General features: G+C 40.5%; 1 protein-coding gene across 1 annotated transcript; it reads left to right on the forward strand.

Annotated features, from left to right (window-relative positions):
- Positions 1-21,240: 21,240 nt before the first annotated feature.
- LOC119325191 lies at positions 21,241-27,092 on the forward strand. The gene is made up of 3 exons (XM_037598939.1): positions 21,241-22,375; positions 25,096-25,194; positions 26,666-27,092. The coding sequence occupies exons 1-2, from the start codon at positions 21,241-21,243 to the stop codon at positions 25,146-25,148; spliced, it is 1,188 nt and encodes a 395-aa protein (XP_037454836.1). The 3' UTR covers positions 25,149-25,194; positions 26,666-27,092.
- The last annotated feature ends 476 nt before the right edge of the window (positions 27,093-27,568 follow it).

The raw sequence follows: 27,568 nt of genomic DNA on the forward strand, positions 1-27,568 counted from the left end.
TCTTTAACAATATCAGGTAAGTTTCCTCTAGCTTCATTCCCATGATGTTTTAGCAAGTATAATAAAAATTGCTTCCTCAATTCATACCCATCCTATAGAAACAACACATGTAGTTAGTATGAGAATTTCACGCGGAAGGTCTTAAAACATGTAACGCAGAATACTCACCGCGCAAATCGGCTTCACCAGTTCTTTACCGTTCCACCAGAGCATAAAATGAAAAATAAAATAGCCAGACACATTCCTGCAAAAATTTAAATTAACAATATAAAAATTATAGTGATAACAAAAGTAAATATTCTTGTTATGAATTCATTACCCGTCTGAACTCTTTTGAACACCGAACGGAAATAAACGTTGTCATTTAGATATATCATAATTCCAACCAGGCATCTTTATTTCGAGTGCTTCTTTGAAATCCCTTGCAAAACTTTTTAATGTTAGTGATTGCCTCAAGTTTTTATCCTCTGACGATTGTGATGTTTGAATAGGATCCATAATATATAGAAGATGTGCCTCTTTGTCGATGACGTACAAGATGTATCGGCCGATGGATGCATAGGGAAGAAAAATCTACAAGTGGAGCTATTAGAAACAACAACAAACCATGATAACGATGGAAAAAATATTTTACTTACCTTATTGCAAGATGAGATGTCGTTCTCCATCCCAGGCCAGCTATCAAATAATGTTGCCAACGCCTGGATAGTTTCCTTCTCACAAAAGTTCTGACCTCGTGTTGACTCTAGCATCATGGACTAAGTAAAACAAGAATATTGTTAAAACATGTTGATACTAATGGCACATAGAATGAAGAGTTTTGAGAACTTACACAAAATCGTAGATCCATGTAGTGTATAGGAGGGTCTATGAACAATACTCCCTCGTCACATGCCAGCATACGCACGGCGGTGTTGAAGCAATCATTGTCCATTGGCTGCTCCATCTTAAGTATGTACTGAAGTTTCTTAAGACTTAAGCTCTTTGGATCGGGTGTGCAGCTCCGGACCCATACCTTCCTATAATTTGGATGGTAAGAAGAACAATAATAAACATCTGCACGTTAAATATTCATACATGATAATTACTCCAAACACCCGGCATCATCGATCGACATGATGTACTTGCAGAGGTCAACAAGTATTTGACATTAGTCCGTAGGAATGATAGTGATTGGTGCAGGACGTTTGTCTTCGACTACGTCCGAAGGATTATCCAGGATCTCGACATCAGAATTAGCTAAAGCTTCTTCGTTGACATGTTGATAGTATATGGGACATCCTTTTAGCTTATTAAGCTCTAAATCAAGCAAAATGACTGCTAATTTTTGACGAAAATGTTTCATATCCTCCTACCAAAATTTTATACAAATAAAATTTAATGACATTTTCAAATAAAATAACAAGATAATGTATACAAATGAAATACCTGGGTGAATTGGTCTGACAGTCCATTTGATGTCCAATATTCCATATAATTTAGCATAAACAATCCACATGATACGCTATAATATTATAAAATAATGCTTTAGAATATCACACAGATGAATCAAATAAACAAACCATTTTAACAATTGCTTACACATCGGTTTGTATTGCCTCCTGAACTTGCTCTTCAACCATCCATTTTGTAACATTGTGATCGGGACACTTATCACCTCTGATAAACTCCGGACTCTGCTCTACAAGTTTCAGCCATTTCTCGAGCCCTCGTAACTATCATATGAGAAATGTTAGGGACGAAGTCAAAAAAACAATTGTTAAGATGAGTAAAAAAATAAATAGTTACCGTAGTAGCAAGGTCATTGCGTTTGACATTCTCACCAAGTGAGTCCAATACTTGGATCTCTCATTTTTTGGCATTAGCGACTGCTAGATACCAATGGTAGCCCGGCATGTTAATCGGAATGAATAACTGGTGTAAATGTCATACAAACCATAGGTATAATTATTAATAAATCATTAGACATATGAACTAAATCAAAACAATCCATAATTATATGCATGGATGACAAGACAAAAACTAACCATATCTTGCTGTAGATAAGCATTAACATGACGCACGATGTGATGATATTTTGATGGGTCGATGTCTCTTTCACGGTCTTCTTTTATCTGGCCAGATACAAACGTGCTAATAATGTGTACCTTTTCACCCGCTCTGTCTTGTAGATGGTCGTGATCAAGCATGCAATATATGTAAGCATTTATCACCTGTAAACAACATTTAGAATATAATTATATTTTATGATATTATATAATGTTCATATTATTGATTACAATCTTTGTGCAATTGGTCTTACACCATCATGTAAGAACATATCATTTTTATAAGGCATTTCAAATCGTCGGTTGCTAACAAGCCATCTCCAATCTCTACGAACTGGGTATTCTTGGGGGCCGACTTTATTGATTCGATGACTGTAATATCTCTAGGGGTACAAACATAGTCTGTCAAATCCATAAAAAGTGAGACAACTTAGTAACAAAAAAACAAGCAGAATTAGTTGAATACAAAAGGCAAGATCACAAAAATTATATCGATAATAATATAAACATATACCTTGTGGGATAACATGCAAATTAGCATACTTTTTTGGTTTGTTATGAGATATAACCTCTTCGACGTTATTATGTTGTGAATATCCGGTCCCTTCCAGCGACATTGCATCTGTAACCTCCATGGATTCTTTTTGTGCATCTCCAAAGTCCATATCCATGTCTCCTATATTCTGATAAAACAAGAATATAAATATACCATTCATATTATCATCTATAATATACATACAGAGTAAGTTTAGCTATATGCACCTCTTCTCGTGTTGTTTCAGTGCGGACTGTCATTGTTACATCATTGCATATCTCGGAACCCATCACTTTTTATCTATGCTGAAATATAAATATGATTTGTTTATGCATCATATAATGTGAAACTAACACAACTATTTTATCTGTGATAAAAATGCTTTTCATTATATTAGAAAAATACTTTCATTTAACTAATACCACAATTTGAAAAAACAACAAACTATAATGTTCATATATATAAGTAAGTGGTCATCTGAAATTGCTTCAATGATTTATAATTAATAACATATGCTATTGAAATCTTGCGGAGCGACCTATTAAGTATCAAACTTATTTTGAAAAACTCAAAAAATGCATAGTGGTGATACATATTGTAATATAAGTTGAAATTGTTTCTAATACAGTTTTCAAATTTTTGTAATATACAATTAACCAATTTCAAAAACACAGTAGAACAATTTATAATAAATGTTGATTAAGTTTTATATATTCACTTAACATTTTGTAATAAATGTTGAACAATGTTGTACTGGATGATGAACTATTGTAAAAAACCATGAACATTTCCTTAATAACTATTGTGACATACAATGAACCCTGTATATTATAATAAAAACGAAACAATATAAATAAAGAATAAAAAGGTATAGAAGAAAAATATAAACAGAAAAAAAACATAGAAAAAAGAAAAGAAAAACAATTTATAATAAATTCAAACAAAAAAACATAGAAAAAGGAAAAGAAAACATTATATAATAAATTTTATAAACATATTTTTGTTTTGTAAAATAGAATAAACAACCCTAAAAAAACAGTGATTATATATTCACTTAACATTGTATAATAAAATTTGAAGAATTTTGTAATGGACTATGAACTTTTCAAAAAAACATGAACATTTCCTTAATACCGTTGAACACTTTTGTGACATGCATTGATCTCTGTATATTATAATAAAGATCAAACATTGTAAAAAAATAATAATAGAGTATAGGAAAAAAAATAAACCTAAAAAAAGTAAAAAAGAGATAAATGAAAAGATAATAAACAAACAAACACAATGATTATATTTTTTGTAATATAAGTTGAACAATTTCTTAATACATATTTGATTTTTTAATATAAAGATAACAAAATTTTAAAACATAGTGATTATATATTCATTGATAATTTTTAAATAAATGTTCAACAATTTTTTAATGGACGATGAACTGTTGAAAAAAATCATGAACAATTCATTAATACTATTGAACATTTTTGTGACATGTAACGAAATGTCTATATTATAATAAAAACAAAACAATATAACTACATAATAAAAAAAGTATAGGAAATAAAATATAAACAAAAACCCAACAAAAAGAAATATAAAAAGGAAAACAAACAAAAAATGCCAGGCCCGCCAGGACGGGCCTGTCGCGCGGCCCGCCACCACGGCCCACCTGGCACGCAGCGGCACTAAAGGCACGCGCCGACGCCCGTTCCCCTCCCCCCGCCGCATTCTACTTAACCTACCTTATCCTCTCCTCTCGCTCACTCTCTCATCTCCTCTCGTCTCACTCGCACAAACCCTCTCGCCCTTTCCCCTCCCCCCGCCGCATCGTCGCCCGCGTCGACGGGTAGGAAGCCCCACTCTCCCGCCCGCCGGCCACCGGATCGGTCTCCTGCATGCACTGAACTTGGGGCTGCCTCGCTGTGGGCTGCGCGACCGAGCGGGACGGACGGGGCGCGCGTCCTAGAGCACTTGCGGGTGATGGATGTGGTCCCGTTCCGGTCGGATCCGCGGCGGTGCTACTCTCCGACGAGGTCGCAACTGGATCTGCAGCGACGCATCCATATCTGCAACGACAGAGCTCCCGTAAGCCACTACCCATGCCTGTCAAATCAAATCAACCCAGGCTGCTCAGATTCGCAACCTCCTTGTCTTCTTAGCCACTAAACTCCTTCTCTGTTCACTCTGTGCCGCGGCGCCATGAGCTAACCTCACATGCACGGCGAGGACGACGACTGCTTGTCGACGCCACCGCCCTCCGCAAGGAGGGATGACATGCACGGGTGGATGTCGCAGGTGGATCCGAGGTGACGCATCCCGATCTGCAACGCCACAGCTACGGTACGCCACTCCTCATGGCAGATCCGCCCCCTCCAAGTCTACTTCGAATGTTTCTACCGTGCTGACGTGGTTCTCTGTTCTTTCTGTGTCGCGGGGCCGTGACCAAACCTCGCATGCACGGCGAGGACGACGACTACTTGCCGTCAGCAACAGCTAGCTCGCACGGATCCCGCTTATCTGATGGTAAGCAAATGAATCCTTAATCAGTGGTAGCATCTCTGCATCCTTAGCTCTCTTTTCTAGGGTTTGTGCAGTTGTTGCACTTAATATTGAGCATTTTAGTTTCCATTTGTTTGTGCAGTTGCTTGCTAGATGTTTGCTAGGGTTTTCTGCAGATGTTGGATTGATGATTGCTAGGGTTTGTTGATATGTTTCATAGAACATTGAGCATTTCTATAGGGTTTGTGCAGATGTTCGCTACAACTTTGAGCATTTCTGTTTCAATATGTTGCAGTTTTACTCAATGATTAAATGGAGTAGCCATTTGGTTCTTCTTTACAGTAGCTGCATTGCTTACTTTTGAATATTGTTTGCAGTAGAGGATGTATGTAAATTAGCTAGTGATGTATTCTTATCCTGATGAATCAGTGTCGCTAGCAACAGGTTGAACGGATGGATGTTGATATATAGATCTTGCTGTGTGGACCAGGACGATGTCTATGGAGCTGTCTTCAGGATCGGTGCTGCATCAAGATCTTTAGGTTGTGTCCTCTCTTTTCTTTTAATGCTCAGGAATGTACTATTGCAATTCTAGATTATACATATTGATAGCTAATATATTTTATGTGGGTGCTTTACTCTTCATATTTTGATGCCTATGCATTTTACTGAAAATGTACTGTCGAGGACAAGAATTCTTCCTGGAAAAGTAACAGTAGCAGATCTAAAATTATTCTATCTATTTTTATGTGTGCTTTATCTTTAATTTCTAGCACTGTATAAATGTTGTTTGTGAAATTTGGAATTGAATTAAAGTAAACCCAAACAGAAAACAAAGTGATTTAATTTTCTAGCATCGTATAATTGAGGGACTGTTATCTTTCAATGCAAACTTTGCCTGTAATTTTATTAGCAATTATTATGTATGTGTTTTTTTTCTTGTTTTTAATGATGTCACTTTTAGTTAGTAGCATTATATGCAGTAGCCGTACCATGGTTAACTTTCTAGCGGTTGCACAACTGTGTTTACTATTATACAGGACTTCACAAAAAAATACGAGCTCTTCAATATTCCACTCAATCATATATTTTAGTGGCAGCATCTCCGCATCCTTAGCTCTCTTTTGTAGGGCTTGTGCAGATGTTGCATTGAATATTGAGCATTGTAGTTTCCATATGTTTGTGCAGATGCTTGCTAGATGTTTGCTAGGGTTTCTGCAGATGTTTGCTAGATGTTTGCCAGGGTTTGTGAAGATGCTTGCTAGAACCTTGAGCATTTTTATAGGGTTTGTGCATATGTTTGCTACAACTTTGACCATTTGTGTTTCAATATGTTGCATTTTTACTCAATAATTAAATGGAGTACCAATTTGGATCTTCTTTACAGTAGCTGCACTGCTTAATTATCCCGATGAATCAGTGTCGCTACCAACAGGTTGAACGGATGGATGTTGGTATTTAGATCTTGTTGTCTGGACCAGGATGATGTCTATGGAGGTGTCTTCAGGATCGGTGGTGCATCAGGATCTTTAGGTTTTGTCCTCTCTTTTCTTTTAATGCTCAGGCATGTCCTTTTTTTGTGTGGGTGCTTTACTCTTCAAATTTTCATGCCTATGCTTTATACTGAAAATGTAGTTTGGAGGACAAAAATTCTTCCTGGGAAAGTAACAGTAGTAGAACTAAAATTATTCTACCTATTTTTATGTGTGCTTTATCTTTTATGTCTAGCATTGTATAATTGTTGTTTTTGAATTTTAGGATTGAATTATAGTAAACTCCAAACAAAATACAAAGTGATTTTAATTTTCTAGCAGCGTATAATTGAGGGACTGTTCTCTTTGAATGCAAGCTATCCTGTAATTTTATTAGAGATTATTATGTATGTGTTTTTGTTTTTTGTTTTTGATGACATCACTTTTAGTTAGGTGAATGCTGCGGTTTATTATGTGTGCAATTTTGGTGTTTCCTAGCAGCAAGTATTAATGTCAAACTTACATTCTTTCTGACCAATTGAAAACTTTAGATAGCCAATGTTTAAAAACATATTTTTTTTATTTGTTCAGGCAAGCTAACATATAGTGAGTACTGGCAACAGAAATCTGAATCACTCAATGAACTGACTAACATCAATGTGAAACAAGCAGTGGCAGGTATATCCGCTTTCTTAACTCACTCAATTATTGGTGCAACTGGAGTAGCACTTAGGAATTGTCTGAATTAGTACATGGACTGAATTTGAAACAAATGGTACTTTAGTAGTAAATGGAGTTGATGCACTGTTGTATTGTTTAAAGTAGATATGGTACCGTTTTTTGAATTTTATATGCGGTTTATATGGTTGGAGTTACGAACTTCTATGAGGTGTGCTCAATTTGATATTTCTTAGCACAACGGTTGGCAGTGGATGTTTGGCATTTCATCAGTAGATGCAACTATTGTGGGAACTGGAACATGTTTTTAATTTATGACCTAAGTGACTACAAACTTAATTAAGGTAGGTACGGACAATTAGTTCACAAAGAGTAATTTGAGATGATCCAGTGTTTATCAGGGATATTTGCAGAATAATTGTTAGTTCGTTTGCTTAGAATAACTGCACACATACATAAGGGAGACCAAGCATACTTGTAAACTACTGTTAATTTCTATTTGGGAAATTCCATTAAAAAACTATTGCTTGACTATGCAAATTTAGGCAGTGAACTATGGTCATACCTTAAAAAGTTAGGTGTATGCCACACTTGCGATGTCCAGTTGCAGCCCAACTAATAGAATTGCCTATGATCTTTTAAGAAGCTGTCCATTTATCCAATATTGTTTATTTCTTGGAATTTGATGGTATACATGACCAGACATGATCCTAATCTGATAACTGTTATCCTTTTTCAGAAGAAAAAGATCAAGAAATTTTCATACCTAGAGGAACTCGCCTCTCGATGCTCCTTGATTACAGAAGGTACTCCTCGTGAAGTTGTCCTGCAACTCTGGGTATTTGTATCCTTCACTATGTGTGATGGGCAAAGGGAGAGTAAGGAGGGGGGTGACGGATGGCAGAGGAGGTTATCGTATATAGCCAGGCCATACAGAGGAAGGTGGGGTAGGAGATCATGGCATATTCCGGTTCTACCATATATATTTATGCATGGTGGAGATATCTTTCCTTTTTTCAACAAAAGCACACGTCTTAAGAAATTAGAAAATATGTCAGAAATCAGAACTTACCTGATAATTAAATTGTTGAATTAGTTAAATAAACAACTTATCATTGATTGCATGACACTAAGTTACTGCCAGTAATTAAAGATCTTATCAATAAAGTATTGCCATATAAAAATGAAATATCTTACCTGTCTATTTAATTTTTATAACATGTATGTGTATTTTATTAGTTAGACATGTAATATAAATCAAGCTAAACTATATTAAATAATTTTAAATGTTTTGTTTCTGAAATATGGCAAATAACAGCCTTCTGAATTAGTTGTTTGCACAATCAAAACACATAAGCACCTAATGCATCATCGACCTTTTGCAAGGTCGACATCGAGTGAGTACGAGCGGCCGTAGGTAACAAGGGGGCGTGGAAATGTTGCAGCCCATCTGTGACAGAGCAGACTCCAACAACTTTTGCCCAGCTAGGTACATCCTCTATACAACTAAATGGTAGCAAATTGAAGAAAATTATTCCCTTTTTGCTTCCATTACCTGATATCCTCCTCTCTCATGTATCGAGGCACCGTGACTCGGCCTCATGGGCATGGTCAGGGCGAAAACGTATCCCCGACGGCCAAGACACGACCACAGTGGTGCAGCCTGTGGTGAGACATCCACAGACTCGAGCAACTTTGCCCAGACAGGTACATCCTCTACACGACTACACGGTAGCATCTTGAACAAAATTTGTCTTGATTAGTATAGTACCTAAGTAGTAGTACGTTATAGTACACCCAAGTTTATGTCCACCAATTACTGCACCGAACATGCAAGCCTGGGACTATATATTTGTGGGGGTCTGGTATACTGTGAGTGCTCTTATATATGTTAAGCTTGATTTAATAATTTTTCTTTGACACATATACAAAATGCATCGTCGTCTTCGTTGGCTAGGATCAAATTAGCTAAACCAAATTACATATATAATACATTACAAGGCTAGCCTTTTTAGTAATAAGAGCCATAGAGATTATGTTCTTCTCGTGGGAAACAGTGATTCTGTTGGCGACAAGAAGAGGCGGTTAAGAGAGGGAGCAAAACAATCCCCAATCCACGCACACATCCTGCTCCTTCTCTGGATCCTCTCCTACAGCACAAATGATGCATCCTCTTCAGCATATCCTCTTCCCATCCTATCCAGGAGGGGATCATCCTCATCCTCTCCAGTAGCTCATCATCTTGATTTTCAGTATAGTAGCAACCAGCAACAGCAAGGATCCAACACCTCTGCCTCCCCCTTCTCCCACGCCATCCTGTGCTCTGTTTCTTCATTGTTAAGTTGTTAATTGCTTGTTGTTTTCAGTTGTTAATTGCTTCATGCTTTAATGGTAGCTTACTGATTTGTGCTAGCTGCTTTGCTGGTTTCCCACTGCCTATCTTATACTGGTTAGTGGATGCCCGGATGGTTAGAATATTACTGTTGGGGATAAGAGAAAGTGCACACAGTTTGGTTCCTATATCATCCCAGGCAACCTTCATCAAGTGCAAAATGTGCAGTGTGTATGCTTAGTTGCCTACCAAATTCTAATTCATTGTACTGCTTAGAACTATCTAAGCCGTCCGCCTTGCCTTATGACTTGATGATTTCCTCATTTGAAATATTTATATTATCATGCTCAATTAAAGTATATTTATATTTGTACAATGGCGTTAAGCAACATTATAAGTTAAAATGTGTTTGGTTGTTGAATATCAGACTCTTTTTAAAATATATTTCTTGTGAATATACTTTGGTGTCCTGATGGCTAATTCATTTCCCTATTCAAATGTCTGTTTTCAGTGGAAATGTCTTCCTTGATCAACTTAACTTGGTGAATGTACTATCAGGGGAAGCCTTGAAGCCTTCTCATGTAAGAGTACGCTCAACTCAATTTTGATAAGTGAGTCAATTAAATCATTCTAACTGGGTGAAGGTACAAATTATTTTGCAGGCAAATCATGCAGGAAATGGAAAATGGATTTCAATAGAACTTCAACATGAGGTACATACTTCGCATCACCATATGATTTATGACAAATTCTTTTCTTTTAGTGCTGATGTTGATTGTTGTTTGTATATAGTAATAGTTATTTATAGTTAGTATTGCCAAATATATAGTTTGTGACTTCCTTGGATGCCTTGAGCTTGCCAGTCAGGCAGGGAAGTAGATTTAGGCAGGAATTATTCTTCTTGTGGGAAACAGTTAAGCTGTTGGCGCCAAGAAGAAAGAGGGGGGAAAGAGAGTGAGAGACAGACCCCCAATCCACACACACATCGTCCTCCATCTCTGGATCCTCTCCTCAAGCACATCTGCTCCCTCTTCTGCAGCAGATCCTCATCGCCTCCTGTCCAGGAGCTCCTCATCATCCTCCTCTCCAGTACCTCATGCTCCTCATATTAAGTACAGCACCAACCAGCAACAGCAAGGAACCAACACCTCTGCCTCCCCCTTCTCCCTAACAATCCTCTGCTAAATTTCTTCCATGTTAAGTTGTTGATTGCTTGTTTTTGAGACCCTGTTCATTGCTTCCTGCGTTGCTGGTTGCTCACAGCTTTGTTCTAGCTGCTTTGCTGGTTTCTCACTGCCTCTCTTATAGTGGTTAGACGATGCCTGGATGATTAGAATATTACTGTTGGGGAGAAGAGAAAGTGCACAGAGGATGGATCCTACATGGGCTCTACAACTAGCGGCAAGTGCAAGATGTGTAGTGTGTATGCTTAGTACTATCTAAGGTGTCCGCCTTGCCTTATGACTAACTGACGCGCCCAACAAGCCCATTGACTCACCTTACCAACTTAAAAACAATGCATGGCTTTACTAAACTCATTAACGAGAAATTTCAACTCATAGTTCACATAACTTGAATGGAGTTATACAATGCAAGGAAATATAGGGTCCGTCGCAAAATCGACGTTTAATATATCCAACACACCAAACTTTATTTAAACCTATATATTTATATCCGCATGCAACAGTCCATCTTCAGTTGCTTAAAACACTCAAGGCCGCTCTAATCTCTGGCGAGATGTTTGCAGCTGCTTCGTTGTCTTTGACCATTAGCATCTGGACCGTAAGTTGGTGTCTCAGCTGAATTGGATCCTAGGAAAGGTGGAAAAACTCAATAATTTTATAAATAGTGTGGATAAAAATTAGCACACATCAACTCATCATATATGTACTCAAGCTAGTGTTCATCCAGCCCATGCTACGCATACGACCAATTTGGTGGGCCATCTCCTGTATGACAAATAAGCCAGAGTGTTTTCTGCGGCACCAAAAATATTTATTAAACATTATAACGGTATGCATCTTATGTATGCGATCAATTTAGTAGATTACCTAAGACCAGCAGAGTAAATGGTATCCTCCCCCCAATCCATGATATGGGTATTCCAACCAGGGATCCTTGTCTGCAACACATTATTGAATTCTTCCTTCAGCAATGAAATTTCCTTCCTCATCAATATGTTATGAGTGCTATCTTCAGGATCAAACGTGTTGAAAGATGGATCCATAACGACAACCCTCCTCCTCATCCGGATGACTACAAGTAACCCGTACGAGGAATCCGAAAGTTTCAACGGTAGTAGATACTGCAGCATCAGGACAAATGTCAATTGTTATTATAATAAGTAAAACTAACTTTAAGAACGAGCGTCTCTTACTATTATAGAGTTGAACACATCATATTTAGGAAGAGGCTGGACCACAACATAGTTAACCAACATCATTTGTGGTGGAGAGGATTGCGCGACATGTCATGTAATTCGAATCAGACATGTTGTCATCTAGACTCGGAAACACGTGGTCAATAAGCTTCTCCAAGTCGTCAACCTCGTCTATAGAAGGAAGACAAATGTCTTTAGGGAGTAGTATGTTGCCTTGATCGTCGACATCCTCAGTGCCATTGCAGACCCTAAGCAAGTAATCTGCAAACCAAGTGTCATTATGAGCCCTCATGTTGGTAACGAGCCGAAGTTGCCGCATACCCTTCCATAGATCAGAACTTCGGAGTCTTGCATCAATAATCTGGCCCCGCGACCCCCTTCTGACAACCGGAAGCACCTGCCTAAAGTCCCCACCAAAAACAACAGTCTTTCCTCCAAAGGGTCGGTCGCGTATTCCCATGATGTCACGCATGCTATTGTCCAATGCCTCAACTGCTTATCGCTTCGTCATGCTGGCCTCGTCCCATATTATCAATGAGGCCATCCTAAGCAGCTTGGCAGTCCCACTTTGCTTGGTGAAGCTGCAGGAGGCACCATCATCGCAACTCAGTGGTATCTTGAACCTCGAGTGTGCAGTCCTGCCGCCAGGCATTATAGAAGCAGCGACGCCCAACGTCGCGGTAGCGATACCAATCTTGCCCTCGCTCCTCACCTTGGCAAGCATCGTCCTGTATAAGAAGGTCTTCCCTGTACCTCCAGGGCCATCAACAAAGAATACACCCCCATCACCACGTTCAACAACCGCCAGTATCTCATCGTATGCAGCCCTCTGCTCCAAGTTCAGGGAAGATGCCAATTTAGTGTCATCCATGTCAAACTCAATGGTTGATTCCTCTATGACCTCTCTACACTCACCATTGGTTGGGTCAAACGCATCATCGATGATTGGAAGAGCGAAATCAACAACGTCTTTACCCATGGACTGCAACATAGCCCTAATGTCAAGCAACACCAACTGCTCCACCTCCTTGGGCAACTTGCGTGTTCGAGGATAGTCATCTGACATAGGCTCAAGGTGCCTATCCCACAAACCACGCACGTCGCCTGGCTCGCAATGCACCAAGATGGTTGTGAAGAGCCTCCTAAGAGAACATGGCATCGCCCACTGCTCAGCCTCATTAAGACAGTCGTCAAGCGTGTTGTCTGCCTCAATGAGACCCAACCGTTCAGCAGCCTCTCTAAAGCCCCCACATAGCACGCCGCCCATGGTGACCAAGTCATCGAATGAGGTTTTGCCTGTAACATGGTTCAACAATACACGCATGTAGTATCGCTCCCCCTCGGCTTGGCGGACACGATGCGACCTATTTGAAAACGCTCGACCCGAGGCTTCCAAGACTTCTTTTGTTGCTGCCACGTGAAGCTTCCGGGAAAATTCTTATACAATATATGCCTAGCCCAAGGGTGTTCTTGGTTAGCCTTGAAATACTCTGTTAACATGGATTTTGAAGCTTTTTTGGAGGCCACAACATTATTCAAGTCAGCCTGCGCATTGAATGCAACCCTGTGCATATTCGGGAGATGAAGAGGCAACTGCAAGACATGCGGGTGATTGGCGCAAAATGGGAAGCCAAATATCCTCCACATAGCCTCCGGAGGGGTGACCCATCTTGCGTCAATGTGTCTCTTGATCTCATCAATGGTCCCATCGGCGTTGGGCTGGTCAATGCTGAAAGAAGCCTTATCATGGCCCTTGTAGATGTACTTGTAAAGATATTTGATGGCCTTTATGCTAGAACAGACCTCAACATTGATGTGGCAATTGAACATTTGTAGAAGGTATGGGTTATAAGGCACAACCCATCTGTTGTCCAACATCTTCCCTCGGACCTTAGCACGTCTACCATCGTCTCTACGTCGATAAACTGGATACGAGTCCTTCCCCTGTGCTGTGTTTTCATTGAATGGCCTCGGGTATCTGCACTTGCATCCGTTTTCTTGCATGCAAACATTCTTTGGGTTGAGAGAACCGCATGGTCCGTGCATCATATGCTTTACAACCATTGCATACAATTCGGGATACTTATGCTTGTCTAGGAGCTCTGCTGATATGAGTCGGTCATACTGCTCTGGGACGATAAGCTTATATGTTGAGTCCATAATCAACAAAAAATGTGTGTGGGGAAGGCCCCTTTTTTGGAACTCGACTACGTATACATAAGCGACCACAACACCCAGGATCTGCTTCTTGAACAACATGTCCTTCATAGCCTCTAGTTTGCCATAGAACACGCGAGCCACAATATCAGGTCGGTCCTGCGCAGTCTGACCAGGCAGCAACTCATTAGTTATCTCTTCCCATTTTGGATTGCAAGTCATGGTCAAGAAGATGTCAGGCTTCCCGTATGTGTGGACAATTGCCATGGCATCCATATGCCTCTTCTTCATGTCGCGATCACCGCCTGGGTATGTTCTAGGGAGAACTATCCTTGTCCCAACAGCGCTTGCTCGCGTCTCACCGGAAGTGATCACATCAACAACTCCTTTATACAAGTCGGCCCAAATCTGCGTCTGGTTCTTCCTGAACCACCTCAACCGACAACTCTCAATCTTGACATACATGTCTACCACCCATTGCTGCAGCAGGCGTGCTCCACAGAGTATGGGATTGAAGATCGCAGGTCGTGTCTGTAGCATGTAACAGTAATAGTCTCTTACAGAGACGCACAACCTGCTATTCCCCTCTGCATGTGATCAAGTACAATCAAAATGCGGAATTATTCGAGTTAAATTATATTATTTGTAACAATACTTGTTGCCTACGGCATACCTGCATCCTCATCATCATCATGGCCCAGTTGGGGATGTAGTACAACCTCCCAAGGAACATCACGTTTAGGTAGCTTCGGATGCCAACCTAGTTCGCCCCTTGGATAAAATAGGGGATAAGACAACGGGTCATATGCCCCGGAGGTCACACGAATACTGTGCCTTTCGTTGTTGTTACCACAAAGTGTTATCCTCCGGTCAAACCTTTTTGCTAGGTCGCTGCCCTCAACCCAAATTGCAGCGACCTCAGATGACAACGGTCTATTGTATCTTCTTTGGTCAAGCCTCTTATCGGTGTGTAGGTCTATCCTATAATCATCGAGGTTGTCCTTGTGTGCACCCAAATTCCTAAATTGCTGTGAGTACGGATTTTCTTTCAGTATGTCTACTAACTTCTTCACAACATGCTGGTCTAACTGCTTGGTGGCCGCCTTACGATGAGTAATGGTTGGTCGTCATCATAGAAGTATAACTGCAGATGTTCTGGATGGGAGCTAGGGCCGAACGAGTGCACATTGTGGTAGATGGTGTCGTGTGCCCGGAATGTGTACACCTCGGACCTCATGTTTGTGTAGTTCTCATCGAGACTGACGCCAAGGGTTGTGAAGGCGAAATGCCCGTTGAAGAACCGTATGTTCTCCCGAAAATGTCTAGAATCTGCATCCATGCTAGACCATAGTCTCATCAGCTCTGGGACTGGTTCAGGTTGTTTAAGTTCGATCTGTCCATTGCGACAGTAGAACCCATCAGTCTCAGACACAAACTTTTTGGCATTGCAGTGTTTGCAGTTTGCGTCTAGTTTCAGGACGTGAGTGGTGTCTGGGATGTTTGTGTAGACAAAGTCTAATGGGTCAACATCGCTAGGTATAGCAGACGACATGCTCGTTTCATCAACATCCTCAATTGTGTCATTATCTGATCCTGCAGGCATTTGTTGAGGCAGGATTCTGAAAAAAGCAATCACAATTAACTATAATTGCACTTAAGCTCAACGACTTTGAAGTTCCGACTAACCCATACCTTGGTCGCGAAACATGTAGTACTCCTCATCCATCAAGTCGGATGGTATCGGTTCATCGCCCATGATGGGGTCTCCGAACACATCGTTGTCAACTGCATTATAGATGTCGCGAATGTGTCAAGAGACAACATGATGCCAGAACAAAGTTGCTTAGAATTAGAATAAGAACAAGACAAAATCATTTTCCATACCAATGGTGCTAACACCGTAATTTGGCACTACCGGTGGATTGTCCCATCGGATGAATCATCTTCGGTGCCCCATCCGAGGGGTATTGCGCGGCAGCTGGATGCGGGACATTCAGAGGTAGAGTTTGCTAGGTTTGGACGAGGGAGTGCAAGGGATTCTTTGCATGGGGTGTTTTTCCTTTTAGCATAACTTGCCTTCCTTAGAGCACTTGACTGGCCCTTCTCAATAACAGACATGCTTTTGCGGTGTTGCACACGCTTCCCTCGGATCTTTTCATTAATTCCTTCTCTGTCATCAACCGTTAGTTCACCCTTTTTCTTCTGATAACAGGTTCGGCTACGTGAGTTTCTATGCTCCCTCATAGCTCAGTCATTGTCATGGGTAACATCAGACGCTCCTAATGATGAAGGGGGTAATGCTGCTTCAATGTGTGCAATGTCTGTATAGCTTGTGCCATCAGGGGTGTCTTTAGGAACAACATTGTGAAAATGTCATTAGAACAATCTGATGTAATGGATAATGAATATTACCACTACTTGTTGCTACTCAAATAGAAATCATGTGCATTAAGATCAAGCATTTGACGCTATGCTGCGTGCCTACTATTCTCTAAAAGAATATGCAGGTATGAGGAAAAAAAATGATTACTTCAATGTTAAATTAAAGGGATTGGTTTACCTGATGTAGATAGTGGGTCTTTATTTTCATCTGCTTTCAGCTGATCCTTTTTCCTCCGATAAGAAGCTCTTCTCAGTGCATTTCTATGATTTCTCTTCCGCTCTTCCTTGGTTAATTGACTGGTTTCTTCAAGAACATTGAAGTGAACATCTGCTGTCATTCATGGCACAGTATAAATGTAGAGAGCAAAACGTAATCTGACCACACATTATGACATATCATGCTCAAGTTGTTTACCTTTTAAAGTATTCTCATAAACCAGACCAGCTGTGACCATAGTTGTAGCAGTGAAAACAGTTTCATTATTCGACAATGCTGTATAGTCGGAGCTAGAATGGTTGCCTGGTAAAAAAATGTTAATAATACATACTCATAACTTATTGGTTAAAACCTTAATCTACTGGTACTCTTAATGTTGGTTAGAATATTTAAATCCTACCAGGTAAATTAAGGGCCCGGAAATTCTCTTCTTGCAGATCCCGATCCATTTTCCGCCGATAAGAAGCTCTCCTCAGGGCGTTTCTATGGTCTCTTTTGCGATCTTCTTCCGTTCTTTGCGGATTCTCTTTGGTCTCAATCAACTCATCTAATTCAACATGCGTGGTGAGTATTTTAACTTCATATATCAACAGTACTATGACCTTGCTCTTATATATACCATGAGTACCTGATGTACCTGCTATCGAATTAGTAGGTTGAAACGTTCGTGATATCACTTAGGGTACGACGTTGAACGATGTGCACATCGTTTTGTTGTTTTTTCAAATTTTCTGTCTTGCTAATGCGATAAGATGCTCGCCTCCATGCGTTGTTAAGTTCCCTATGATCTACAAGATGAATCAATAGTGTAGTAGTTAGTGAATGAAATAAGGCCCACTTTTCTATTAAGGTTAGCTTGACAACTCACTTATATCACATTCATACCACATGCAAATTTTAGTCAGCACAACCATGTTAAAAAACTCACCAGAATTTGTCAAGGAGGGCTGATGAACCTCTTGCAACAACATAGTATCTTTATCCTTCTTTTTCCGATAAGCACCACGCCTTTGTGCGTTGAACTACTCATTTGTTGTCTCAGCGTAGTCTATGCAATTGACGTTGTTTGCATCATGACAAAATTAATAACTACTAAACAGATAGAGCAGAAAACACATATGTTCAATGATGAGCCACTACCGATCACGTCAGTATCGATTGTGGATAAGCGTCCATGTGCATACCTTTTACCACTGTCGCCCCATCTAATGCATCATTTGAAGGTTCACAGCCTACAGCTTATCAATAAAAGAACCAGGGTAACATGTATCAGAAGGTGAACACACTTGAATTTAAGTTAGAGCAACTGAAATGCCAGAATCGAGAATTAGATTACTCAAAGACAACAACGAAGCATCATGCTGATCCCCAACCAGTTGCGATAATGATCCAACTGTAGAGTTGATACAAGTAGGAAAATAAAAACAATGTTATTTAGGAGAAAATATATGGAGCTATGATTCTTGTAATCATAATTATAGATGAGTAAGTACCATTTTTATCTGTGCAAGATTGTCCTGTTAGTATACTCGGGGCCGAGAATGGAGCTTCATTAAGCTCTACAACCAGGTTCGGGAGTTATATAGAGTTATATCCATGATTATTAAAAGGCGAATGACACAGGTGACAATGTATGCAGCAACAAAATGAACAATATTGAGAGAAGCATCTTACGTGGAACCATAGCATAATTTTCAACAACATTTTCAGCTACGGGGATGATGTTTGCATTGTTATCATCAACATTTCTCCCACTTGAAAGGACTGCAAAACATTGTGCATATAGCTTGTCAATATAACAGAATCCATGATTTACACTTTCTGATAGAATTGCAGCATACCGGTAGTAACATCAACTTCTGGTATGTGTTCAACTGGCTTGCTTTTTGAATTACCCATCCGCACCTCTGTAAGGACAGCACACTAACATTGAATGACATTATACTAACGTGAAATATGAATTGGCACAATTTCAGATAAGTAGAATTCTTGATTTACACAGTTGCGATAATGATTGTGATTCAAATGCTGTTCATTGGAATGTAGTATGCATTCAGTTTCTTATATATGGTATATACATCACAATGGCGTCAGTTTCTTTTTACTTATCAGTAATTGAAATCATTTGCCTATTTCAATAAGTGTGCTCACTTTATATTGTTTTTGTCACTTATTGCTGGTGATGTTGCTGTGAGCTGCAAAATCAAGAAGAGTTGTCAGTTGCTGCTTCAGATGACAAGGCACAGAGGTAAATCACCACTTGATAACTCCTAAAGTGAGTGTCACTTATGTCATGATACAAAAAACTGAATATTCATATAAACCTGGGCCTATATGGCACAAACTCAACAACTATCTTGTCATTGGTTTGCTTCCTTAGTTGTGTCACTCATTTGCCAGCATTGGTGTGTGTTATGCTCCTGAAGTTTGAATACTGGGTTGTCGTACTGTGCTACTGCTGTTCATAATATGTTACACGCCTAAAAGGATGCAATTAGTTGTGACACTCAGTTTCCATCCTTATGCTCCTGATGTTTGAACACTGGGTCGTCGTACTGTGCTATCAGAGATTATGCAAATAGCAAATTTGATGCTGGTGTAAATGGCATAAACTCGGCTTATATGTTATGATTATTTGCTTCTGCAATCAGTTTCCAGCATAACACATATTTGATCCTGGTGTGAATGGCATACAATCTAATTTCCTCTTACCTGGGATTTGTTGGGATTTGTTGTCACTTGCTGCTTCTCTGCTTCTGATGATCCGGCACCGAGTTCAATCGCCACCTGCAAACTGGCAAAGTGAGTGTTTGTATGTACATGCAAATACAAATATGGTTATGATGTTTGCATGTAAACTTGGTGTCAGTTATGTGCAGATGGAGCATTGTGATGAAGTTGTGAGATGCATAACTGAAAACTGTTGCCACCGAGTTGACTCACCACCTCCAAAACTAGAAAGGTGAGTCATATTTTTTAGATGATCCAAAAACCAGAAATACAAATCATGGTATTACTTGCTGATCGTTTGAACAATAAACTGGAAATAACTCAAGTTTCTATCTAAATTTGCGGTGGCATTCTGAAGGTTTGCGGAATAGTTGATCATACTTCGTGCGTACTCAAATTTGCTTCTGTTGTTTGTATGTAAACATGGTCTCAGTTATGTGCAGATAACCGTTGTGAGTTGCGTATATGATAACTGTTGCCACCGAGACGACTCACCACCTGCAAAACTGGAATGGTGAGTCCTATTTTTTAGATGATACAAAAACCAGAAATACAGATCATGGTATTTCTTTCTGATCGTTCGAACAATAAACTGGAAATAACTGTTGTTTCTATCTAGATTTGCGGTGGCATTCTAAACGTTTGCGGAATAGTTGATCATACTTCGTGCGTACTCAAATTTGCTTCTGCTGTTTGTATGTAAACATGCTCTTAGTTTTGTGCAGATAACCGTTGCGAGCTGCGTAACTGGTAACTGTTGCCACCGAGACGACTGACCACCTGCAGAACTGGAAAGGTGAGTGCTAGTTTTTAGATGAACTGGAAAGGCAACGAATTCTGAAGATATAAACTTGGATTCGGTTCTGTGCAGATATAGGCAAAGAATTCTGAAGATGTGGAAGTCAAACTGGGTGACATTAGGATGAATGCCCATAAGATTTGTAAACGGGTTCCAATCCCCCGTACCTAGGTCTCCTAAAATTCAAAAAATTTGTAAGATTTGTAAAATTTGTAAGATTTGTAAACGGGTTCCAATCCCCCGTACCTGGGTTATTAGAGGCATACCTAGATGATAGCGGTTGACGGCGGCCAACCTTGAAGGGTGACGCCGATCCTGATGATCAGCGGCGTATCATACGGGAAAGGGGTTGGTCGCTACGCGGAACAAACGGCTTGCAGTCCGGTGGCGGCGGGAAAGGTGTTGAGCGGCGATGGCGGCGGCGAACGGTTGAGTGGTGATGGTGGCGGCGTAGGGTTGAGAGGCGGTAATGGGAGAAGAGGGTACGAAGCGAGGATAGGGACGAATCGAGGGCAGGACGGTACGGCTGCGAGGGTTTCAGCTGGGACGAATCGGTCCGCCGGTCTCAGATGGGACGAAACGGTTAATTTTCGTAGGTTAACCGTTGTAGATTTTTTTAGGGCGGTTTTTTCAGGACGTTTTTCATAGATTAGCGTGTTACCATCCCGTTTTTTCTGTCGGAAGTGGGGAATCGGTGGGTAGCGGTAGGTTGCATCGGGGACGAAAATTGACCGCGCATGGTGGGACGAAAATTGACCGGCGGAGACTACCAACTGCTGCATTAGGAGTAGAGAATGTATACCTTGCTGCTTTTTCGTCAAAATAATAATAAAATCTCTTTACTGCAGTTCAGCATCATTTTATTTAGCACCCACCGTGGGCTTTAACGTGTCCAGCCCACGACACCTAACCCTAACCCTAGGTGTTGGGCTCTCGATCGATATCTTTCATCGTCGCTCGCGCTGCAGTACTTCACTTTCAGCCTCCGCCGCCGCGTCAGTTAGTGAGGGCGAGATGGCGGCCAGCCGACGCCGCCACGCCCGCTCGCCGGCGGTAGCGCCGCTGGAAGACGACGACCTGCTCTCCGAGATCCTCGTCCGCCTTCCCCCGCAGCCCTCCTCCCTCCCGCGCGCCTCCCTCGTCTGCAAGCGCTGGCGCCGCCTCGTCTCCGACCCCGCCTTCTGCCGCCGCTTCCGCCTCCGCCACGGCCGCAACCCTCCTCTCCTCGGTTTCTTCGACATATTTTGTGACATCTCCTTCATACCTACTCTGGAGGCCCCCGACCGTGTCCCTCCCGGCCGCTTCTCCTTGCAGCTCGACGACGGGGACGGCGACTTCATGTCCCTTGGATGCCGCCATGGTCTCGTGCTCATCTACCTTAGGAAGCGCCTCCAGATCCTGGTGTGGGACCCCGTCACCGCCGACCAGCACCGCCTCGCCATTCCTCCTGTGGTTGCGGCATGTAGTGGGGAGACTCTGATCAACGGGGCGGTGCTTCGCGATGCTGGAGACGTCCAACACTTCCAGGTGGTCCTGGTAGTGGCATATGATGACGACCAACAACACAGACAAGCGCTCGCCTGTGTTTACTTGTCGAAGACAGGCTTATGGGGAGATCCCATCAAAACACTCCTTCCACACCAGGCAGTCCAAGCCGATGTAATCAGTTTTCCCACCGTGGTTTCTACAGATGTTGCTGTGCTGGCTGGAGATTCCCTTTACTGGCTGCTTGTTGGGAATTTCACTGGCATTCTCGAGTTTGATTTGGAGAAGCAGAGGCTAGCTGTGATACGACTGCCAAAGGAGGTCAGCTGCTGGAAGCTTATGCGGGCAGAGGGCGGTGGGCTTGGTCTCCTCAGGATGCCAGATTCAAACTGCAACACCCAGTTATGGAAGAGGAAGACCAATTGTGATGGTGTTGCTTCATGGGTGCTTGGAAGGACTATGAATCTGGAGAATATACTTCCCCTGAAACCAGAGGAGAAAGGGGCCATTGCGATACTAGCGCTTGCTGAAGGCAATAATGTGTTGTTGCTGTGGACTATTATCGGCCTCTTCGTGGTCAATCTTGAGTCATTAAAGTTCAAGAAGCTTTTCAAAACTATGATAGTTTCTCAGTATTATCCATTTGAAAGTGTCTACACTGCAGGTAATACCATGTCTTACGCCGCGGTTAGAACAAAACTAAGTTATGTTTCGATAAGTGGCTGATGAAATTATGTTCACATCATTTTGTGTTAAGCCGACATTTTGTTTATTTTGCTGCTTCATGACCAGCAGTGTCATGTACTTATGTCCTGATGCTTGTGTGGTACTCCCTCCGTTCATTGTTATAAGAGATGTTTAGAATATTTCAGTATGGATTACATACGGACTGAAATGAGCGAACAACACACTAAAATGCATCTATATACACCCGATTCAGAAAAAAACAGAACATCTTATAATAGTGAACGGAGGGAGTAGCTTTTAATGTAATGACTATGTTATAGAAAAAAAATCTATTAGTTGTATCTAATTTACTTTATGTTCTTTAGCCTGGCAGTTCCTATCATATGAATATCCATACAATAAAACAATCATTACCTGTGTTTGAGAAAATAAACAATGGTAAGCATTTTTTTGTACAATAACTTCACTAAGTGTTATCTTACCCGCCTATTGATAGATGCAAGAATTGTCTACTGGTACTGTTTGTGAATAGCTGGAGCCCCATTTTTTTTGACTGATGTGATGCACAACAGTTGGAAATTAACTACATAAAAAGCCAGTTGAACCAACTAGGTAGCTCAATAGGTACATTTGGAAGCTTAGTTAGCCCTAGCTATATTTCTTTCATTCAGTTTTCTCATATCTGCTGATATTGTTTATGATCTTAAATCCATAATAACTACTTGATTTTAAATTTTGGTGCATGTTTGAGAAAAAAAAACAATGGACACCAAGATTGGCAAAAAGAGAAGTGATAGCTGAACTAAAGTTCGCTGTTGCTGCGTTTTGATATCTGCAACATGTTGCAGCTATACATGCCTTAGCTACTAATTAAGTCAGGATGTTCACTTGTGACAATTGCCGACGTTCTGTTGTTCTCAAACCAGTGATAAATAGCATGTTTACTGGTGGTGAAACTGAAAGAGAAACGAGTCTGGCCTTTTTGGTTGGTACAATTTCAATGAAGATTATTGTTCTACCTGCAGACGAGGTGGATCCTACCTTCTGGGCACCTTGCCGATAGATCCTGGTAGGAGAAGTGCCGTCCGATCGTGTCATTGCAGTTGGAGAGTCCCAGCTATTTTTCTGTTTTTTTTGTGTTCGAACCTGTTTCATGCCAGGACATACAGCTGACCGGATCACCTTTTTTTGGGTCGATTAGTACTAGTTGCTTGCTGCAGGATCTAGGTGATCAACGTTGCTGGGTCTTTAGTTGGTTATTGAAGGATCTAGATGATCAGCGTTCCCGGATCATTGATTAGGTTATGGTCAGCTTGTTTTTAGATGAGAGTTAAATTTCGAGTTGAAAAGCGGAAGGGTCTCACCAAATCCGTTGCTTGTTAGTTATGTTCCTGAGAGGGTATCTGAGAGTTGCTAGTGTGAACATTGATCTAATCAATCTGGGCGCCAGTTTTGGCTTCAGTTTCTTGCATCTTGCTTGATTTGAAGTGTATGCTACCACTATAGTTCATTGTTGCTTCGTCGAGCACTGTGAAAGATTGGGTGCCAACACCCTCGCTTTAGCGTCTTGCTAGTTTGTGCATCATCACAAAAATAGTACTCCCTCCGTTTCTAAATATAAGACCTTTTAGAGATTTCAATACAGACTACATACGGATGTATATAGACGCGTTATAGAGTGTAGATTCACTCATTTTGCTCCGTATGTAGTCTGTATTGGAATCTCTAAAAAGGCTTATACTCCCTCCGTTCCTAAATGTAAGTCTTTGTAGAGATTCCACTATAAACTGCATACAGATGTATATAGATGCATTTTAAGTTTAGATTCATTCATTTTGCACCGTATGTAGTCCATCTAGTGAAATCTCTAAAAAGACTTATATTTAGGAACGGAGGGAGTAGTATTTAGGAAGGGAGGGAGTATGAGGTAGCTGCATGTTTTTCCTCAAGATAAAATAATACAACAGTTCGAAGTTGAAAACAACTACATGAAAACTAGCTTGCACCAACTGAAATATGAAATGGGTAGCTCACTAGGTGTGTTTGAAGCTAAAAGATAGTTCTATTTGTTTCATTCAATATTAGTATCTCTACTTATCTCGCTCCTAATCTTAAATCCATAATGACGAATTTTCTTGAAATTTACTAGATAATTGTTCCTTTTACCACTTTTAGGAGAGTCCTGCTACGAGCGAGTAGCAAGTCCATTTGTACTAGGGAAAACTAATACATTGAGTTCATTTTTTTTCGGTCTAAATTTGTTTGAAGATAATCTAAATCTGAACTTGCTAGAATTTATTATGTGATCTTTTTCAGGCTAAATTTATTTGAATATAATCTAAATATTAATAGCCTTGATCTATATTTTCCAATATGGCATGGAATGAGCTTAAAAGTTATGTCTCTTCTGAGTTCTGCCCAGCTAATGGTCTGAGTGTGCATCTTCATTTATTAAAAAAAATACTATAGCATCTTCATTTTTATGATAGTAATCAGTTTATACTGTTTTTTGAATATTCATTAACTTTGATAGTGGGTATGTTTTTTGTAATATGTTCCTAATGTTGTTTCAAAATTGGTTCCTTTTTTTATTTGAACTACAGCTGTGAGTTCATCTAAACATCTTTTTGATGCCTCTCGTATCTATTTGGCTTTTCATTGGCTTGTTATTGGTTATTTGACTTCTTATGCTTGCAGAAACAGACATTGGTGGTGGACATGATGGAGCTGATCTTTTGCACAAGACATAAGATGATTGTCCAGTTATATATGCTATGTGATGTACCGGTTGAGCAGGTACGCATATCTTCTGCATGTATGTGTTATCTGAACCGTTCTTAAAAAACGTACTGCTTTGCCTTTTGTTGTCATTTCTCAAGTACCAAATTGCAAGAGAGGACTCTTCAGATTTTCTCTACAACTCTTTGCTTAGCTATAGCCCACCTCCTATCATGCTTTGATGCCAGGCTAAATCTTTAATCTTGTCTCCATACTCCCAAAGTTCCTGCTGGGTAATGAGTGGGTTCTTCTCCCTCTAGCCCCTCCAGTGATTGATGATACAGGACCTTTCCTCATTCCCTGCCTGTTTATGCATATGTTTTGTGCCTGCTCAGAGATTAGAATGATTTCATGCAGGCAGTAGCAAATGAACTACAAACCCTCTCGCCTCTCCTGTGCTTCTGCGATTTATTTCTGCTTTACTTTTACTCGTTGCTGCATTACCTTTAACTTCTGTTTTCTGTGGCCATGGTTCTATCATATCCTAGTTTGCTTTGAATGTTGTCCCGTCTACACAAGTGATTTATAACTAACAGTACCTGAGAATTTGGTTTGAAAGTTCTTTTTTTATATGGACTTACAGAATTGCCATTTCATGTTGCTGCTTATTTTGGATCATTGTGATACCTACTGAACTACGATTGTCGCAATATTTGAAGAGTATACCTTCGTTAAATCTTATACTGCTGCTTATAGAAGAGTTTTATGGATGACTATTCTAGTTTTAGGTTGTTTTGTTAAACATTTTCCCAGCATGTCATTTGGTGTCTGCCAAACTTGCATAAATATGTAATTGGCTATTAGCCACTATTATAATTTGGCAGCTCTAAACTGTACGTAGTATGCTTTGTGTGGAGTATTTTTTTTTTCAGTTTTGGCCACTATTGATGTTTAATACTTCATACAAAACACATGATCAAAATATAATGACTAGATTCACTATGAAAACTGCCTTTTCTCAATAATGCCATTTTTTATTTTTACTAGCATGTTACCATTAAAATAGGGGTGAAAGTATTGCTTGATACTTAGAGAGTAGTATAAAAGACATTTCGGACCAAAAGAAGTTTCTGGTATAGTAAGAAGACGCCTGACCCATTGCTTGAGCCTTGTATTGCAAGTTGATGAAATTCGATTTGTTTGTGACTAGCTAGCTCATTCATTTCTAAAAAGCATGCCATGAGCTAGAAACCGGACATCTATGCTATCTTACTCTACGCAGACCAAATGTAGCCAAAAACCAGACATCTATGCTATCTCACATCTAAGGTGTGCTACTGCACTACAGATTACCGGTTCTCTGGTTCAATTGTTGGTTCTATCTAATAATGCTGAGGGTTCTACTTTGGGCCTTTTTGACACGATTTTCAAAATTCTGAAGCTGATGTTTTTCTGTTTCTAGCCATAGAAAATTATGATATCAACTCCAATAGCTTTTCCTGATTGAATAATACATTTTGTTTGACTGATGATATTGCTTGCTCTGCAGGAATCTACAGTTACATTTTGTTGGCTGAGATGCAGAAGTTGCTTGTCAAGTGTAGTTTCTTCCATCTGTATGCTTGACGCCGAGATTGAGCCTCTATGTAGCATGCACTCTTACAGCTCTGGAGTGAACCTGTAGGAATTAATCGCCTGTGATTTGCTAATTTCCGTAGACATTCGTCGACTGGTACTTGCTTCGTGGTTTGCTTAATTTGCCTTGTGAGGCAAGCATGTTGTCGTGAGCTTAACTATCAACTGATCTTGCTTGCATTTTATTATCTTCTGTGTTGTATCAGCAGGGAGAGATTTCGACGTCCGATTTGTCTGTTTTTCTTTTCTTTTACCTATTCTCTACCTGGTTCCGAGCTCAGTATCTAGAAGCTTAATTAGTTCCGAGCTCCTGTATGGTGAAACGCAGCTGGTGCTGGCGATGCTGGGAAGGGCTTGTTTGCTAACGGAAACAGAAATGACTACCATATTTTTTTTTTAAAGAAACAGCTCTTCAAAAGTGAGTAGCGGCCTAAAAAACTGAAGATGTTTTTGATGCATTCATGGCTGAGCTCCCATGTAACTTTGATCTGTTATCTAATTTCTGGCACGATTAGCCAACTTGCTTCACTTAAATTGTGTGGCGCTCAGTACTACTCCCTCTGTTCCGAAATATAAGTTGTTGGGGGCAAATGTTCCGACCAGGTGAAAATGGGCAAATGGACGTTTATACCCTCAATTTAAATTTTGAATCAGGTCGCTGGATTGTCTTCCACCTTTGCCCCCGCCCTCCACCTCCGCTTTCGCCCCCGCCCTCCACCTCCACCCATGCCGTCCTAGGGCTCCTCCTGGCCTGTGCGCGCCCAGGTGGTGCTCTGCTGCTACCTGCTGATGGAGGCGGGCTGCTCCTGTCCGCTGG

The sequence above is a fragment of the Triticum dicoccoides genome, chromosome 6B (genome assembly GCF_002162155.2).
Source record: "Triticum dicoccoides isolate Atlit2015 ecotype Zavitan chromosome 6B, WEW_v2.0, whole genome shotgun sequence".
NCBI classification, from domain to species: Eukaryota; Viridiplantae; Streptophyta; class Magnoliopsida; order Poales; family Poaceae; genus Triticum; species Triticum dicoccoides.